Source organism: Psammomys obesus, unplaced genomic scaffold (genome assembly GCF_907164565.1).
Source record: "Psammomys obesus unplaced genomic scaffold, mPsaObe1.curated_primary_1811, whole genome shotgun sequence".
In the NCBI taxonomy this organism is placed as follows: domain Eukaryota; kingdom Metazoa; phylum Chordata; class Mammalia; order Rodentia; family Muridae; genus Psammomys; species Psammomys obesus.
Window position 1 is genome coordinate 958,267 of NW_026596073.1, and position 20,648 is coordinate 978,914.

Here is a 20,648-nt window from a genome sequence, read left to right on the forward strand (position 1 = left end):
TATCTATCTATCTATCTATCTATCTATCTATCTATCTATCTATCTATCTTATCTATCTCTATCTATATATATAGATAGATGATATGATAGATAGAGATAAAAATAGAGATTATAGACAGACAGATGACAGACAGACAGATATATGATTATGGGAAGTTCCTCAAAATGTAGAAGTTCCAATAAGTATAACCAGGAAAAGTTTGAAAAATAACTAGCTAGGGCAGAACAGGAAGCCCGAGCACACAGAGACCAGCGAGTGGTGAGCAGAAAGCCAAAGTTTATAAAGGCTTTTGAATTCTGTATGGAGCTTTAAAAGCAGACTCTATCCTGGCAGCCAATCACAGGACGAAGTGGAAGATTAATTGATTTGTTTTATCTTGTTGTGTTTTGTTTTGGGGAAGGCATACATTAAAGAGTGAAGGCAAAAGGGGGAGACAGACAATCACACCCTCCTGGAAAAAAATCCACAGGACCAAGTGCTAGGGTAAGAAAACCTAAAATTGAATGGATAACTTGATGGAGGTTCAATGTGGAGGAGTCTGAGAGCTGAAAACTTCACCAAGATATATCTGTGTTTCGTACTTGGGAACCTAGATGAATATCAGAGACAAAATTCCTTCACACTTCAGGTATGAAACAAGAAAAGCACCACTGGCTTCAGAAATTCTGGTCTTCTACGTCCATACAAAACAAAGCAAAACAGAACATCACCATCTTGTCACAGTGTAACCCCACCCTAACCTGGGCATTACATCTATTCTAACCCATAAATGTGCTCGCCATAAATGTGTTAGCCATCTTGTTGGCTTCACAATTCTTACTAGTATTACATTGGAAATTTTATCTAGTTCCCAAAGAGCAGAAAAATAAGCATAAGATCCTAAGATTAAAAATAGAGGAAAAAAAAAACTTCATTCACAGATAATAGGCTTGTACACAGACTCTATCAAGATACTTAAAAAATTATAATTAAATAACATATAGTTAGCAAAGTACCAGAGTACATCAAAGTTTAGAATAGTTTGTAATAATTATATTTACTAGCAATGAGTATTTTTAAATTACTTAAAAATACATACAATACCTTCAATAGCTAAGCATCAAATTTTTGACTATGGATCTGCCCAAATATTTTCACAAAATATATTATGGAATCATAAAGTATCAAAGAGTACATACAACAACAAGGAAGTACATAAAGCTCATGGATTAGAAAGTCAAAGTCATTTAGTCATAACTTTTCCCAAGCCAAAGTATAGATATAATGTCAATGGATTTTTCTATAACAGTCAACATTGGTGAAAGCATTTGTTGTAGCCAGAGAAAAGCTCATCATGTCTGTAAAAGCTGAAGAGCTAGAGCAGCTAACCCGATATTGAGAAAGAACAGTGAATGCAGAGAACATACTATCTGACCCCAAGATACACTTCAGAGCCTCAGTATCAGTATAGCCTGATCCCAGACAAATGCCAGACTAATGAATTATGTGAGCTGAAAACAGACCATTCAAATATCTGGCTTGTGGCAGTTAAGTTAAGGCAGTAGTTCAGAATCTTCCTAAGGCTGTGACTCTTTAATACAGTTCCTCATGTTCTGGTGACCCCCAACTAAAAAAATTGTTTTCATTGTTACCTCATTTCTGTAATTTTGCTACCATGATAAATCACAATAGAAATGTGTTTTCTGATAACCTTAGGCAACTACTGTGAAAGGATCATTTGACCCCTAAAAGTGTCATCACCTTTAGGTTGAGAACTACTGATTGTAAGATGATTCCGTGGGGAAAAAGAAAATAATACTGAAAAAAAACTATATAAATAAAATGCTAATCAAGATGTTTAAAACAAAACAAGAATATTTTTCAGACAGTCCATCAAAATATATATGCATGACTAATAAGCATGCAAAGCTGTTCAATCTACATTTTAAAATGTTATCTCAGTGAAAAACAAACATAATAAAGTATTGTTATACACCTATTTGAATGGTTTAAAGATTAGTAACAATGCAAAGTTCTACAAAAGGATAAAAAGAAATACTAACCAAATGCTGCCAATGGGTATACAAAAGGTCCATCTACTTAAGAAGAGTTTGGCAATTTATCTTAAATGTACATAGGTACTCTCATATAACCTAGTAAATACACTGTAAGTATTTAGCCTACAGCAATAAAATGGTTGACAACTAAAGAACCTGAAATTGAATGAATGCAAAACTATTATGGACAATTGTCCAAAAATAGAATAACTCATTTGTCCAATGGATAAATAGATACATAAACTCATCAGGACATCTAAGCAATGTAATTCTATATGGGAATGTTAAAGGAACAGAATTATGGATGCCCACAGAAACTTCAAAAGATCACCAAGATATTATCCTACAAAAAATATTCCAACCCAACTGTTTGCAATACTGTATTTATGTCACATATATGAAATTTTATGTTAGGCCTAATCTTATTAGCAAAAAAAAAATCCAAGTTTGCCAAGAGTTATGAGGGTCAGAATATAAAGATAATATTAAGTAATTCATCTGCACTGTTGAAATTATTTATATGTTGTCTTCTAATGATGGATACAAAAAGCTACAAATATAAAATATCAGTTTATTAATTAAAATATATTTATCCAATTTAATTAAAAATAAAATTAAAAGCACAATGTTGGATGCTTATATAAATTACACTGAAAAAAAATGACAGGTATTGAGAGTAAAAATTATAGTTAATTCAAATTATTTGAAGGCTAAAACCAAGCCTGATTATGAAGGAGTGCTAAACCATGGAACAGAATCAGGTAGCAAACAGCAAATGTACACAGGCATTTCCATAAAGAACAAGTAGGTGCAACTGCTTAAAATGACTCACCTAGAATATAGGAAAGAGCGAGTGTGAAGAAGATGAAAATCCACATAACAGTAAGAAACAGAGAGACACAGATAGGTAAATCTAGCCTTTCTCACAAATGAAGGCATGGCCAGTATTCAGGTGAAACCTCAGGGTTTCTTCAGTCCACTACTATTCAGAGTCAGCACTTGGTGAAAGCAGTATTCATCAATACCTCCTCAATAGCGCCTGCAGAAATCCTGTGGCCTGCAACATTTATGACATCATCCACACGAGACATAACATACACGTAGCCTTCCTCATCCATGTAGCCAGCGTCCATAGTGTCATAATATCCCTGAAAACAAGAACACATATGTTCAGTTAGCATGCAGTGGTAGGAAACAGCATGACCATTTTAAAGGTTGGTGAAATGTAAAATGTGACCTAAATGGATTCATTGTGAGCCCAGGACTATTTTTACAGGGTTTTGAGATTAAATTGCTTTTGGTTTTGAATAATAACTAGATTTTTTTTTGTTTCTTTAACAACCAGAAATAAGTAAAAATGTCCTTACATGTGTTCAGTAAGTATTTGAACTCAGAATTCTAACATTTGTGAACCCAATTACTTTTTTTTAAACACAGAAGTGCTGGCTCAATATTTCTGATATATTTTGGTATAACAAAGAAATTTTTAATAGAGTGATCTCAAATTTTATCGATTTCAAAACCTTTTTATAAAAATTCCAGAAAGAAATCACGAGTTCATTGACATTGATTGGGATTGAAGTCAGGCCTCAGTACAGCTTAATAATCAATATGAAATATAATATTTTCCTTAATCTCAAAGTAACACATCTTTGTTGGTTTATGAATTACAATAGAAAGAAAAATCAAGAATAAAAAGTAAAAAGAAAAATACATATTATTTTCTTTAGTACTTCTAATTTATTTGATACTTGTGTACCAAATAATCCAAATCCAAACAAGTGACTATTTGTGTATCTTAACCTTCCTAATTGTTGGTATGTTCCTCTCTTAAATAACTTACTAAACTCTTCCTCACCAGACTTCGGTGATCACTACAAAATGGTGTATACAGCAGAGGGCAGAAACAGCATAAACCCTTGGTAATTGCAGTTCTTATTGTATTCTGCAGTTATGAAAGACCATCTAGAGAAACAGTGAAGGGTAGGCTATTTTGGTTTCAGCCTCAGCTGTATTACGTCTAAGTTGTACGAACTCCAATTAGCTTGCTTGACCCATGCTTTTCTTCAGCCTGTAGATGAGAGGCCTAAAGTAAGGAATCAAGGCAAAATGGAGAGGTGCTTCATGGAGTCTGACCGTGCACTGAGGCTTTTGAGCCTAAAGTTAATCATGTTAAAATCACATGTATATATTGTTTGTCATCATTATCATGTGATAATGAATTGTATCAGTACTCTGATGAATTACCTATGGCCCATCATAAAGACCAAATTGGCTGACTGGAATCAACTCAAATGACAAATATTTCTGCCACATTCTATCAGGAGAATGTTCAGTCTTGGCTGTTGAGGTCACTTGATTCTGAGGTGTCTTTCTAAAGAAAGCTATTTTAATCCTGGCCATTCGTCTAGTTGAGAGGGGCATCTATCTTCACTCACACACAGGAAAGACAGAATGCTAACTACTTGGATTCATTGTTTTGAGGCTACTCTCATCATTCACTCGCTTTTACCTGGCACATCATAAGGGCAAGGTGAGGGTAGGATGTACTGTTAACAAAGTGTTGCAAGGAGCGCAGTGCGCATCACCTTGGCATGGGATAACAGATGAATAACAAAATGGCACACAGGAAGACACACTTTGTCATCGAGGTCCCTGGAACAAGGGGCTAGGCTTAAAGATACTGTCCCTGGCCACTTATTTATTTAGAAATAAAATGATATTTTAAGACAAAAAAAAAAAAGATTAAATGAAGCTGTTAAACACAGATAATAGGGTCGAAGATCCATTAGATTTACTCATGTAACTAAGTGTAGAGGACGTTGGGGCTCCTAATGACTTCCTAGTTCCAATTGCCTGCTTGTTCTCAGACTGTACAGAAGATGCCAGTAAGAAGTCTAAAATTATTGGAGTCCAATTTTACTGGCTTTAATTTCAAAATATTGTGATACTCATAGTAAAAAAAGACAAAAATAAAAGCACATAAAATTATAAAGCATATTAAAGTTCTTACAGGAAATTTCTCAAAGTATAAATGCTTGAATGCTTCCTGATTCTTCCAGAGTCCTGAAAAAGCCCCAGGTGGTAATGGCAACCTTAAACACAGAGAAGATAACATTTCTATGAACAAAATAATAACGATAATCAATAATGACTATTAATATTATTTCCCATTTGGGCTAACGAAATCATCTATTCAAATGCAGACCCTTATTTTGCTGGGAGCATCATGCTTAATTTGAGGGCAAGAAGAGTATAATATCATAATACAATTATTTAAGAATAATCATAGTTTCTTAACAGGATACATACAACATTGTAATACAAATAAACAATCTATTTCATGAGAACTGCCAAGTCTTTCAGTTTAAAATAAATCACTAAGCCAATTATTACACTGAAAAGTGAAAATGAGAGAGAGATGAGGCAACATGACACATCTACTCCACACAGGATTTTCCATGCTGAGATGAGAGGGGGCCAGAAGGTCAGAAGCCTATTCTAATATCAAGCACACTAGCATTGAATTTTATTCCCACCTGTGTCAGAAAAGATTAATCCATGTGGGAGCAGCTTTGATTACCACCTGGACATCCAAGCTGACATTTCCCTTTGCCTCCACGTTTAGCCAGTATCTCAACTTTTTCCTTATTCAGACTCTTAATTTCCTTTCTCTCTCTCTCTCTGTCTCTCTCTCTAACTCCTTCTCTCCCTCCCTCTCTCAAGAACAAAAAGATGTCATTATTTCAAGACATCATGCAATTACAGAACATTCATGTGAAAGAATTTGGTAATCTCAAAATGCAAAACAACAGCAAAAGCTATAGAAATGCTGACTCAATGGTACCACCTTTGCAGCCCTTAGCTTTCCTGACCATCATTTAATCTGTTTAAAGGCAGCAGGCTGAAGGTGATAAGGCCCCTAGGCTCTTTCAAATGACTTTACCATGCTAATCCCTTCTAAACCATCATGTAAATAGTTTTGCTTTATCAGTTTGTTTTATATCGGCATGTTAACAGTTTTGCAAAAAAGAGTAAAAGTCGATTTTAAACACTGACATGTAACGTGAATATAACAACCTCTAACAAATACATTAAGGGCATCATTGAGATGCCAAAGAGAGAGATGTAAAACAGACGTTTAGTGAAAAATCAAACTCTGCAAAGGGCTAGGAGGAGCAGCAATGATGAGTGGAGCAAATTATCGGTTAAATAAACAAGAATAAACCCGCTGCGGATACACATTGAAGAGGTCTCAATTGCTCCCATAAAATATATCATGGTATAAGTCCCTTCTAACACTCATAGTGTCATTTTTTTTGAAAGACACAGGTTTAAGAAATACCTCTTTATTACATCTGAGAAAAAGATAAAATGAAGTTATGATAATAAATTATGACAGACATCCATACTGGTGTAAGGATAATAGGGTTTAGAGTTTAGAGTGCAGAGGAATATGGAGCCAGCTATCTACATGTATATTTTCCATAATGAGAGCAGGCTGTACTGAGAAACATCTTGTAAAACAAGTGTTTGTCTTACTGTATCTACAGAAAATCAAAAATTCTGTTTTTTATGTACCTGTGCACCTTCCCCACAATCTCCACACTCAACTCACTCATCTCTCTTATTTTAATGACGCTCCTGTCCAGGTTATTAAGAGAAACCTCAGGATGATCTTTTCCAGTTCCCACCATTTACCTGCAAATTTCATGATTTTCTTGTTTTTTGTTTTTTTTTTTATTGCTGGATGATATTCCATTTTGTAGATGTACCACAATTTCTGTATCCATTCCTCAGGTGAGGGGCATCTTGGTTGTTTCCAGCTTCTGGCTATTACAAATAAAGCTGCTACAAACATGGTTGAGCAAATATCCTTGTTGTGTACTTGAGCCTTTTTTGGATATATGGCTAGAAGTGGTATGGCTGGATCTTGAGGAAGCACTATTCCTAATTGTCTGAGAAAGTGCCAGATTGATTTCTAGAGTGGTTGTACAAGTTTACATTCCCACCAGCAGTGGAGGAGGGTTTCCCTTTCTCCACAGTCTCCCCAGCATCTGCTGTCACTTGAGTTTTTGATGTTAGCCATTCTTATGGGTGTAAGGTGAAATCTCAGGGTTGTTTTGATTTGCATTTCCCTGATGGCTAATGACGTTGAGCATTTCTTTCAGTGTTTCTCTGCCATTCGATATTCTTCTATCGAGAATTCTCTGTTTAGTTCTGTTTCCTATTTTTAATTGGATTACTTAATTTGTTGCTTTTTAACTTCTGTAGTTCTTTATATATACTGGATAGTAGCCCTCTGTCAGATATAGTGAGTTTACTATCCCAGAAGCAGAAAGACACACACGGTATATACTCACTCATATAGACATATAATATAAGATAAACCTACTAAAATCTGTACATCTAAAGAAACTAATCAAGAGGGAGAACTCTGGCTAAAATGCTCAATCCCCATCTGGAAAGGCAAAGAGGATGGACATCAGAAGAAGGAGAATACAGGGAACAATTTAGGAGCCTGCCACAGAGGGGCTCTGAAAGGCTCTGCCCTGCAGACTATCAAAGCAGATGCTGAGAGTTATGGCCAACCTTTGTGGAGACTGCAGGGAAACTTATGAAAGAAGTGGGAGTCAGTAAAACCTGGAGGGGACAGGAGCTCCACAAGAAGAGCAACAGATTCAAAAAAATCTAAGCACATGGGTCTACCCTGAGACTGATAGTCCAACCAAGTAGCATGCATGGAGATAACCCAGAACCCCTGCACAGATGTAGCCCATGACAGTTCAGACTACTAGTGGGTTCCATAGTAATGGGAACAGGGACTGTCTCTGACATGAACTGATTGGCCTGCTCTTTGATCACCTCCCCCTGAGGGGAGAGCAGCCTTACCAGGCCACAGAGGAAGACAGTGCAGCCACTCCTGATGAGACCAAACAGACTAGGATCAGAAGGAAGGAAAAGAAGACCTCCCCTATCAGTGTACTGGGGGAGGGGCATGTGTGCAGAAGGAGGAGGAAGGGAGGGAACCACAGGGGGGATACAAAGTGAATAAAGTGTAATTAGTAATTTTTTTTTTTTAAAAAGAGAAATCTCACCTTCCCTTTAAGGACCCATCATGTTAGATCTTCACAAATATCATATTGTTTTCACCTAACATTCTCCCTCTCACCTGAAGCTTGATTCAAAACCTCGAGGTCCTTCCCTTCTAATAAACTTCATTCTTGAATAGAAACACTAATTATGTGTCAGCCTCCTTTTAGATAAAAAAAAAATGCTGTTTCCTCATATTTTATTTAACTGGAGTTGTATAGAGATAGGGAGTTTGAGTTTCACACTGAATTTGTTTCTTTAAAAGCTGAGCTATCATTTATGATGTTGATAAAGGCATGCCTGGTGAGGTAGTGTGGTTAATGGCATAATCCAAGCACTTAGAAGGTAAACTCAGGGAGATCAGGAGTACAAGGGCAGTCTCAGCTTGTCACACAAACAAAGGAAATAAACAGTAGTCCTAAAAGCTTGATGATAATCCCACATGGACAAAGTGTAAATATAAAATGTTTGGAAACCAGTGGAGTGATCAAGGTAGAGTTTATGGAAGAGAAAGGATATCCAGGAAGATTAAGAGCCAGATGAACCCTTATGCCAGGCTCCTGTCAACAAACAGCAGAGTTACAACAGGAGCTGGCTATCTACCATGGGATGGGTTTCAAGTTGGACCAGTAATTCATTATCTTGCCAGTCCCTCAGTCTTCTGCTCCATCTTTATCCCTACACTTTCTGTAGGTGAGACAAATTTTGGGTCAAAAGTTTTATGGGTGGGTTGGTGTCCCTCTCTCTCCTCTGGAAGTCTTACTTGGCTAGAGGAGGTGGCCACTGCTCAGAGTCTCTGCTAGGGCTACTCCCAAAGACACAGGGGAGACCCCCTGTCCAAGAGATGCCCCTTCCCACCAATTTCCATTCTCTCTCCAATCCTTTCCCCCAACCCAATCTCCACACACTTGATCCCCACTCTCTATTACCCATTAATTTCCCCACCCATTTTTCTACCCAGTTCCCCATTTCCAGCTGAGTAAGATTCAAGCAACCTCCCTTGAGCCCTCCTTATTTTTTTAGCTTCTTTGGGTCTGTGGATTGTAGCATGGTTGTCCTGTAATTATTGGCTAAAATCCACTTAAAAGTGAGTACATACCATGCATGTCTTTCTGGGTCTGGGTTACCTCACTCAGAATGATATTTTCTGGTTCCATCCATTTGCCTGCAAATTGCATAAAGTCTTTGTTTTTATTAGCTGAGTAGTATTCCATTATGTAAATGTACTACATGTTCTTTATCCATTCTTTGATTGAGGCACATCTAGGTTGTTTCCAGTTTCTGGCTATTACAAATAAAAGTGCTATAAACTTAATTGAGCAAATGTCCTTGTGGTATGATGGAGTATCTATTGGGTATATGACCAGGAGTGGTATGGTGGGTTCTTGAGATAGAACTATTTCCAAATTTCTGAGATACCACCAGATTAATTTCTGAAGTGGTTGTACAAGTTTGCACTCCCACCAGCAATGGAGGAGGGTTCCCCTTGTGCCATATCCTCACCAGCATGTGCTGACATGTGAGAGTTTCTATCTTAGCCAGTCTGACAGGTGTAAGATTGAATCTCAGAATTGTTTTCATTTGTATTTCCTGATGACTAAGGTCATTAAACATTTCTTCAAGTGCTTCTTGGTCATTCTAGATTCCTCTGTTGGGAATTCCATTTAGCTCTGTACTCCATTTATTATTATTATTATCATCATAATTATTATTATTTATTACAATGTATTCACCTTGTATTCTAGCAGTAGCCCCCTCCCCCATCTCCACCTGGCCCCACCGTCCCTCCTTCTTCTCTCCCATGCCCTTCCCCCAGTCCACTGATAAGGGAGGTCCTCCTCCCCTACTATCTGTCCCTAGCCTATCAGGTCTCATCAAGGCTGGCTACAACATCTTCCTCTGTAGCCTGGCAAGACTGCACTCCCCAGGGGCAGGTGATCAAAGAACTGACCGCTGAGTTCACACCAGAAACTGCCCCTGCTCCCCTTACTAGGGAACCCACATGGAGACTAAGCTGCCCATGCCCATCTGACCAGTTGGTCTAGGTCCTCTCCATGCATGGTCCTTGGTTGATTCATCAGTCTCTGCAGGGCCCCCTAGGCCCATATTTCTTGGCTCTGTTTATCTCCTTGTGTAGTTCCTGTCCCCTTCAGGTTTCTCTATATCTCCCTTCTTACATAAGATTCCCTGCACTCTGCCCAAAGTTTGGTTATGAGTCTCAGCATCTGCTTTGATACCCTGCTGGGCAGACTCTTTCAGAGGTCCACTGTGGTAGGCTCCTGTCCCTTTCTTTTCGTACTTCTGATCTCTATTCTGTTTGCTCTTCTAAATGAGGATTAAGCTTCTTCCCTGGGGTCCTTGTTGTTTAGCTTTTTTAGGATTATAGGTTTTAGTATGTTTACCGTATATTGTATAGCTAATATGAACTTATAAGTGAATATATACCATGTGTGTCTTTCTGCTGCTGGGTTACCTCACTCAGAATGATCTTTTCTAGTTCTACCCATCTTTCTGCAAATTTCATGATTTCCTTGTTTTTAATTGTGGAGTAGTATTACATTGTGGAAGTGTATCACAATTTCTGTATCCATTCCTACTTTTAATTGGTTTATTTGGTTTATTGGTGTTTACTTTCTTGAATTTTTATATATTTTTGATATTAGTTATCTGTCAGGTGCAGAGTTGCTTATGATCTTTTCCCATTCTGTGAGCTACTATTTTGTCTTATTGCCAGTGTCCTTTGCCTTTCAGAAGCTTTTCAGTTTCATAAGGTCCCATTTATTAACTGTTTTTCTTAGACCCTGAGCTGTTGGTGTTCTGTTCAGAAAGTTTCGCCTGTGCTAATATGTTCAACACTATTTCCCAATTTCTCTTCTATTATATTTAATTAATCCAGCTTTATGGTGAGGTCTTCAATCCACTTGGACTTCAATTTTATGCAGGATGATAAGTATGGATCTATTTGCATTCTTCTACATGCAGACATTAGTTACACCAGCATCATTTGTTGACAGTGTTGTCTTTTTTCCATTGTATGATTTTAGATTCGTTGTCAGGTGTCCATAGGTGTATGGATTTATTTCTGGGTCTTTGATTCAAATCCATTGATCCACTTGTCTGTTTTTATGCCAAGATCATGCGGTTTTTATTAGTCTTGCTCTATAACATAGCTTAAAATCCAGAAGTTCTTTTGGTGTACAGGATCATTTCAGCAATCATGTTTTCTTACTCTATGAAGTTGAAGATTGTTCTTTCAAGATCTATAAAGAACTTTGTTTGAATTTTGATGGGAATTGCATTGAAACTGTAGATTGCTTTTGATTGCAGACAAGTAGCATAACTGTTTTCTGAAAAACTTCATCCAGAAACCCACTGCCAAACCCACCCACTGCTGGGTGGGGGTGGCAGGGTGGGAGAGTTTGTAAGAGTGGGATGGAGGCTTAAGGGAGCTAGAGAGGTTAAGGACACACAAGAAGACCTACAGAGTAAACTATGGGGGTTCACAGAAACTGAACCCACAACCGAAGAGCATGCATGGGCCTAGATATTTGCAGCAGATGTTCAGCTTGGTCATTATGTGGGTCCCCTAACAATGGGAGTCGGGGATATCTCTTACTCTGAAGCCTGCCTTTGAAGTCCTTCCCTCTAGAGGCCTTGTCTGGCCTCAGTGAATAGGATGTTCTTAGTGCTGGTGTGATTTGGTGTGCCAGGGTGGGTTGGTACCCATGCCCATTTAGGATCTCCCCTTCTCTGAGAAAAAGGGAAGAGAGGAAGAAGGGAGGTTGTTTGAAGGAGATACTGGGAGGAGAAAAAGGAGGGGGGCTGTGATCAGGCTGTAATGTGATTAAAAAGTAATAATTAAATAGAAAAAATATTATGAAAATAAAAAACAGAACCAGTAGAACATAATTTCAATAAGTGGAAGTCTGAAAATACTAATAATGAGCAAGTAGTTCAAGATCAAATGAAGGACAAACCTTGCTTTCTAATAGGTTCTACATTTATTAATCTAGAACTTAGTATGAATAATGTAAACCTTGGTAATGAAACAGTATCTGAATGAAATATTTTGAATATTCTTAAGATTTTCACTTCTAGCATGTAGGCCAGGTCACAGAAGGAGAGACTGGAGAGCAAGCATGAATTTATAGTCAGCAGACTATCCCTTTTGTTTTGTTTACAGAAGACAGAGTCTCACAGTGTGGCCCTGGCTGGTCTGCAATTGCCTATGTAAATCAAGTTGTCCTCAAATCCAAGAGATCCACCAGGCTTTGCCTCTCCCTCCTGAGTGCCAAGATTAAAGAATGCCCTACCACACCTGGTTTACACTATACACTATGTTGCACTGTACTTGACTAGGAGAGATATTGGTTCATGACTTAATACATGAGGTAGTTTGCGGCGAGAAGATGAAAGGTATGAAAAGTGAAGGGACACGAGAAGAAATATTCAACTGATTCATTCATTCACAAATTCATGTTTGTACTAAATCATGTGTTCATTTCTTTCATTGAGGGAGGGGGCTTCAATTGGATTGGGATATACAATGAATGAAAAGTGAGAAAAAAATAAAAGAAAAGAAAACAGCTTTAATTGATCAAGAATCCATCATTCTTTTAAGATAAAAGAAGGGAATGTTTTCTGCTCCTTTCCAACCAGATGTGGTATCTCAATAAAATTCAGATACTTTTCTCTGAACATTAAAAAAATATATATGCTTAAGCAGGGAACCATGAGCCTACACTCATTGTAACACTAGAGAAAAAGCAGAAAGATTTCAGAGTTGAAAATATTTGTAATATATGCACACATTCATTTAAATAGATGATAGATAGATAGATGGATAGATGGTGAAATAAAGAAATAGATAAATAAAGTATAAGATACAGAGAGATTTTATATGTAAATAAGATAGAGACTTTTTTTGGCAGTATTCCAAGCAAGCACTTTTGACCTCATCGATATCTTAAGTACCATCTAGTATAAAGGGATATTCTTTCCTCTGTAATAATGGTACAGTGGGGTCTTTTTCTGATATACAAACACAATATGCTGAGCTAAAGGATATGAAAGATGCAAAAATACTCAAATGATCTTGTTAATGCCTATTCTTGTCCTTTACATTCTACTACCCTGTGATTCTTTATCCTAACTCCTGAAAGCAGAATGAAATTAGATTATTATTTTTTTATTTATCTCACTGTAAATTAGTAGTTTAGTTTAGGTAATACCCTTTCCAAAGAGACCATACTGAATAGCAAAGCAATAATCAAGGCAGCAAAGATTTCTATGTGAAAAGAGATCAGAGTTTTAGGAAATCATTAAAAAGGTGAGAATGTCACTTGCAGATGATGGTAGCAAAATAATGAGTCATCTAAAATACAAAGCTTCCAGATGCTTGCTATTCTTCTTGAAACATAAACTTCATTCTCTATTCTGTTCAGAAACCCTGGGCTGCAGAAATGCCTAATTCCTGTTTCCTGAAGAATTCTGATATGAGACTTTATCTTTACCCTCTTAGTAGTCCTTGCAGGGTCCAGAGTGAGGTGTTTCTTGAGATTTGAATAAGAAATTACTTTTTATTCCTAGAAGAGAGAACCTAAAGCATTTCTTTCTCTTTGTATGAGCAAAAGACTGTATGGGTTCTAGTTGTGTAATCATTGATGCTACTATTTTTTTAATGTCAAAATTGATGGAAATACATATCTCTTTATCTCCCTCATAGTGTTATTACCACACCAATAAAAGATGATTCCAAAACCTGGATCTGAGACTTAGAAGACTTCAGGATTGCAACCCTGTGACTACTTGGTTTTATTCAAAGAAAACCTTCAAAGGAAGTGATGGCTGCACACCACGTGAATAGTTGCTGTGAAATTGTTATGATGGGAACCAACATCAGGAAAGGTCAAGAGGTCAGTATCTACAGAATGAGAAATCGGCAGACATGAAGTAAAAGCCGTTAGGACAATTCCACACAGTTTCATGTTATCTTACCACTGACCAGGGACAAGGCCAGGGGGACACAGCAGGGAGTGGAGAAGCCATACTTCCAATAACAGAAATGGACCTGGTCATAAAAATGTTTGCTCCTGAGAAAGGAAGTGTCAGAAACCAATGACTTTAATAAGCGCGAGCACGGTGTTTTGAAGGAAAGCAATTGCAGTTAAAAACTTAAATGGAGTGCTCAATGTCATCTTGAAATTATTGACTCACAGCTTTAGTTCTACACATAGGAACTCTGGATGCAATTACAGGAGCACCTTCTAAAATTCATTAGCTTTTTATATTCATAGCAACTCTCACACCATAACTGTCGCACTAAATTCACTGGATATAGTATGCGTCAAAATCAAAGGAATTTTCTAGCAGCCATGTGTGCAGGAAGTCTTCTCTTCTAAGAGAATTGCAAATTCTATAAATGAAAGTAATTGACATTAAACAGTAAAGACACGAATACTGCTTATCTAGTTCTAGGGCCCACAGTAGTATGAACATCATCAGAATGCTTTCTGATTAGGTCACTCAAGTAAAAATGACTTCTACAATGCTATAATTTGTATACAGCAAGTGAAAGAATCTAAGATGACCACAAGGTTTGAACTTTTCTTTTGTTTTTCTGTTTGACCTTTCCATATATCACTGATTTTACAAGCAAGGCTTAAAGGTCTTATTAAGAAAACATCCTACACATACAAGTTAAGCATGAATTGGGATGCACAAAAAAATTACACTCGTTAGGTTCATTGGCATATCTAGTGAAATGTGAGTCTAAAAATAAGGTGTTTTTCTTTTATGGATAAAAATAAATTATTACCAACAAACTTCCAAAGTTATTTTGTTAATCAGCTATCCCTATGCTCATTGTTTTTGATCTACACTACCTTACACATCAAATATAATTATTTTTTTTTATTTTAAAATATATAATTTCACCATTAGCCAGCAGGAGGAATCAAATCATATCATGTATCGACATCATATCTTTATAATTTTTGATGCTCTCTATTACTCAGAATCTTTATGAAAATCTCTGTGTATGCAGATGGGAAATACCATTCCTCATTGACAGCAGTCTAAGCATGGAATGCCTTTAGGCACAAACTGTGGTATCTTCAAGGACCTAAGTAACATTAATATCCATAAGGAAAAAATATACTTTATGAGCTATGCTTCTATATTTCAGCACTCCTGAATTCATGCAGGGCAAAGGTGCCCATAATTAGAGTTAGTGGACATATAAATGCTTTAAAACCATGAGTCTCAAATCTCAGCTTTGAGATCATGAAAAAAAAAATGTTTAACAGAGATAACTCATTTAAAGTTAGATTATATGAATGCTGCTAGAGAGATTTTTAAAGTTACCAAAAAACCATGTTCTTCCATAAAACAGCACCCACCCAAAAATGGCCTTGTATTTTCTCTAGCAAACACTATTTTTCCTTTAACATGTCTTATTATAACCAAGTCTATGGAGATATGGAGTCTGACTTAAAAAATATGGTTGCTTTTTTTTTAGTTTATAGTACTCATGTGTATGAATATATGTATAACTTTCATTATCCATTTATTGTTGATGGACATCTGGGTTCACTATAGTTTTTTGCCATAGTGAATAGAATATCGAGAAACATGAGCATGAGATTATCTCTAGGATATAGAGTTCTATGGGTATGTTCTCAGGAGTGAAATAGCTGGGTCATAAGGTAGGTTTTTTTTTAATTAAATTTTTATTTTTATATTAACTACAGTTTATTCACTTTGTATCCCAGCTGTAGCCCCTTCCCTCTGCCCCTCCCAATCCCGCCCTCCCTCCTTCATCTCCCTCGATGCCCCTCTCCAAGTCTACAGATAGGGGTAGTCCTCCTCCCCTTTCATCTGACCCTAACTTATCAAGTCTTAACAGAACTGGCTGTACTGTCTTCCTCTGTGGCCTGGAAAGGCTGCTCCCCCACCAGGGAGAGGCGGTCAAAGAGCCAGCCACTGAGTTCATGTCAGAGACAGTCCCTTGTTCCCCTTACTAAGGAACCTACTTGTATACTGAGCTGCCATGGGCTACATCTGAGTTTTGTTTTTAACTTTTAATATTATTTAAAGAAATATCAATACACGCACAACATTCAATAACTCAATTTTTCATCTTTTTAGGTTGCTACACCTAGAAAGGTAACACAGTTCTTACATAGTTACTGATAAGACCATGAGAATAAATGTACTCTTATCTAGTCTATTGAAAAAGGACTTATTTTAAAAAGAATAAGATTTATTTTTTTAAACTGTTGTATAACTGTTCCATATTTTATGGAACATAGAATAATTATAAATGAGAAATATTTCTGCATAACTGTATTTCAAGTAAATTTAAGAATTTAATAAACATTATTAAAGGAAGGGAACTTATACAATTTGAAAATGCAGGTAATAGAATCATTGAGAAGAAATAAAATTTAAGACACATTTTGTTTTAGATATAAAATTCCTTACTCATAAAAACTGATTCTATTGAAGCCTGCTACTTCAGACATATCAATAAAGACATGAAAATTATGCTAATCAGAAAAATGAAGAAACCCTTATCAATTATTTAAATGTCACATATTATGTAGCAACCCACTTAATCAACTCCATTTTAGATTCTTCTAGCATAACTCTACAGTATTTTATAATTAATGTAAATTGAAACATTTTCGTTCAAATTTCAGCATTTGTACAAGTTAAAGGGGCAATGATGAAAAATGTTTCAAGAAATTGTGGTATTTGCTGTTGTTAGGAATTTAATACTATACTATTGCTTGATTCAATAACTTTGCATTCAGTTAAATATTCAATAGAATACATATCATCTAAGAAAGAAAAAGATAAAACCAAACAGACATACAATACATGTGTTCATAAAAGTGAAAAAAACCCACCAGAGTTTCATAGTAGAGATAAAAAACTCAAAGGCAGAGCAAAAAATAAAACTGCTTTTTAGACAGGATTAAGAGAAAACTGTAGCCCATAAAATACTTTATTGAATCAACAATATAAAGTGTTTGTCAAAACTGGACAGTTATTTTGAATCACAAACTGTTTAATGGTGCACCATATTTAAAAAATATATATCCTTAGGTAATTTGTAGCATCAAAGAGTGTATTTTCACAAACTTAATGATACAGATAAAATACTGGACATTTACTTAGTAGAATAAAACATGACATTTATAAGCTACTTGTCACTATAAGACACTGAACTGTTTTATAGTAACTTTTTCTTTATAGGTTCAAGTAAATACTAAAGTAATAAATGACAGCTATAGTGTGTTATTATTTAACTTCCATATAACCTTCCTTCCTCTCTTTCAAATTCACATCCTCTTTTTTCACCAATTAATATTGCATGCATATATGCATATGTACATATGTACATGTATGTATGTGCATATATATGTATATATCCCTAAATATGATCTGCTCTGGATAATGTTACTTTTATGTATGTTTCCAGGGTTGACCATTGGTTTGGTTTTATTGTTTAGATATAAATATATGTATATATATAATACATAATACAAGGTACTTTTATCATTTATACATGATTTAATGAGAAAAGAGTTATTTTAAAAGAACAATATGTGCAATTTTTAATTTTTATCTGAATGTGTTTTATTTTATGGAGATTGAATTTTAAATAATAATTGAGCTGGAATAATTCTCAAACAAAGCACATCTCATCATTTGTAATATATATGCAATCAATCAATTTGCTTTGGAATATACCATTTTTTTTCCTTTAAGTAGTCATATTAAATTTTTGCTTACTTTACCACAATATTTCCTAAGCTTCGAGCCTTCAGTTTTTGCATGTTGTCATCCAAAATCATAACTGTAAAGAGAAATATGAACACAAATATGAACATAATTGTGAACACAAACACTAATCCTCAAACCTCAATAATTTTCTCATATTTTCTTAATTCCATCTTTAGATGTCTAGCTCAAAATATTTGTATTCCTGTGAGACCAAGAAATCTATAAGTACACAAAACACAGTTTATAAAAGTATAAAAGGTATGTGTATTTGCCATGTAGCAAGATCATAAACTTAAGAACCTCCTTAAAATAAAGATTTATTTTGAACATCCCCATAATCTCCTTTTTATGGTCATATACATTTATACACATATAGTGAGGTAAGAATATTAACTCATGTGTATTTTTTTCATAAACTAAAAGATGAGGTTTGACTTAGAGAGGGGCCGGGAGGAGATGAGTGTGGGAGGGTGGGATTGGGAGGGAATGAGGGAGGAGGCTACAGCTGGTATATAAAGTAAATAAACTGTAATTAATATAAAAAATAAAAATTTAATTTAAAAAAGCACAGCCAAATATGCATACAAAGAAAACAGTGTAAGCGTATACATTTGTGAGATATAAACTAGTTTATTTAATGTTTCCAAATATATTGTTCCTATATTTTCTGTGATGGCTTGATATTCTATGGAAAGTGATTGATAGAAAATCTGGGGTCCACATTGCAGTATATCACACATAAAAATGAATTACAGTCATCTAGATTCTGTAGAGTCTTTATGTTGTTCTACTCACTTGGGTCGTTCCTAAGCAACTATGGGAAGACACTAACTAAAGATTAATCACTCCTTTATTTTTATTCCGGGAGGGCACTGTTGGAAAATATTGTAATGATAATTAGTAAAGTTATAAATACCTGTGTTTCACTGATTGTGAGTTCATCATGGCTGAAGACTAGTCAAAATTCATCACTGTCATCAAATCCCAGGACAACATCCCAATGACTACATGCTCCAGGACATGTAATTTTTTTCCCCCTCTGGCTTTCTATTTATAAAATAGAAGCCATGTCTTCTAATTTTAGTGGTATATAGAGTAAACTGTCTATAAAATGTCAAGTTTATGTGAGGTACTCAATGGCTATAAAATTAAATAAAATACCACCTGGATTCTTTCTGTTGTTCCTCAAAGTTTCTTTCTATTTTTTACTATAATTCTGTACATGATATATTTTCAAAGTTCTGTATAGCCATAAAACAAACCAAAAGTATGTCTGTCACAAAATCTCTGGTTCCTCAGTAGTTTAATCTGTCCTCTGGAACCTGGTGGTTTTCAGACAATAAGGAATTTCTGTATTAAAGTCCCATGACATCAAAGTTTAATTCTTTCATATAACTGGGTATAAAAATGGAACAGATACACTAAGGGGAAGTGTGTTTAACATCTCCCACGATTGACAACCCCTAGAAGTGTTTCAACACAAAGTGAGTTTTCTGATCAAAGAGTGGGGGTGACAACTGTTTGGTGAGAGATTCACCGGATATTCGCTCATTTTCCACGGCAGGAAAAATCACAGACCTCACTGAATTATAAAACAGATTTCTGCCTACAATAAAAAGCCCAAAATGACTGTCTATACATGAGTAATCACAGACAACAGCAATAGACATGCTGAAGCAGGAGAGGAAAGCTCACAGGCTTCATCACTATATAAAGAACTAAGCAAGCTGACTGTAGAGTAGGAGAAATAGTTTTCCCCCAAAGAGCACATCAATGTGTTACCCAATGGCAAATGGTAAGCCCTGATAATACATGTATAAGGGACATGTCTTAGTTAGGGTTACTACTGATGTGATGAAACACCATGACCAATCAGCAACTTGGGGAGGCAAGGATTTATTTCACTCACAGTTCCATATAACCATCCATTATCAAAAGCAGTGAGGGCAGAGCTCACGCAGGGCAAGAGCCTGGAGGCAGAGGCTGATGTGGAGGCCATGGAACAATGCTGCTGAATAGCATGCTCAGAATGGCTTGCTCAGCCTGCTTTTTTATAGAACGCAGGCGTGACACCATCAGCCCAGGGATGGCACCACCCACAATGGGCTGCCTTACCCCTTCTGTGAGCCAGTGTGTAGCATTAAGCACACTGTCCCTGAAAAAAAAGGGGGGGGTTTCTTCATAATTCTATTAGACAAAATTGTGTGACTTATGTCAATTATATAATTATTATGCCTCGTTTGCCCTTCTTGCACAGTGAATGTTTGAGACCATATTAACTGGCTCTCTAGCGTCTCTGAAATTCTTGCAGCACTAACAGATGAGGCTTCATTCCATATTTTGTCTTTGGTGCCTGTGTAACCTGCTTTGCTGCATAACGTCAAAGTCCAGCAGCCTAATAAAGTTCATAAAATTATGATAGCCATTTAGAAATAAGAAAAATGAACGGTGAAAAGTTAAAAATTGTGCAACTAAGGAGGGAAGCCCTGTAGAAATTATTTGGCTATAATGGCTACTATAATAAATATAAAATCAAATATTTTAGGACATATTGTTGTCAAACAACTCTCATAAAAAGAAATACTTGTTTAAAATTCTTCACTGTGAATTTGATTTTAGCCCACAGGTTCAAGAACTTTCTCAACATCCTTTGAAAGCATTATAGAAGAAGCTATAAATTTTTGTTAATGAAGAAAGAAACAAAATTAACCCAGCGATTTGTATGC

The 20,648-nt window shown here is 36.0% G+C and overlaps 1 protein-coding gene across 1 annotated transcript in view; it reads right to left on the minus strand.

The window, feature by feature from the left end:
- Acss3 (acyl-CoA synthetase short chain family member 3) overlaps window positions 1-20,648 on the minus strand; it is a 179,364-nt gene that overhangs the window by 14,935 nt on the left and 143,781 nt on the right. The window contains exons 7-9 of the mRNA XM_055626191.1: window positions 17,932-17,995; window positions 5,051-5,132; window positions 3,063-3,185 (exon numbers count right to left, since the gene is read on the minus strand). Coding sequence (XP_055482166.1) covers window positions 3,063-3,185; window positions 5,051-5,132; window positions 17,932-17,995 — 269 coding nt within the window. The remainder of the gene's footprint in view (window positions 1-3,062; window positions 3,186-5,050; window positions 5,133-17,931; window positions 17,996-20,648) is intronic.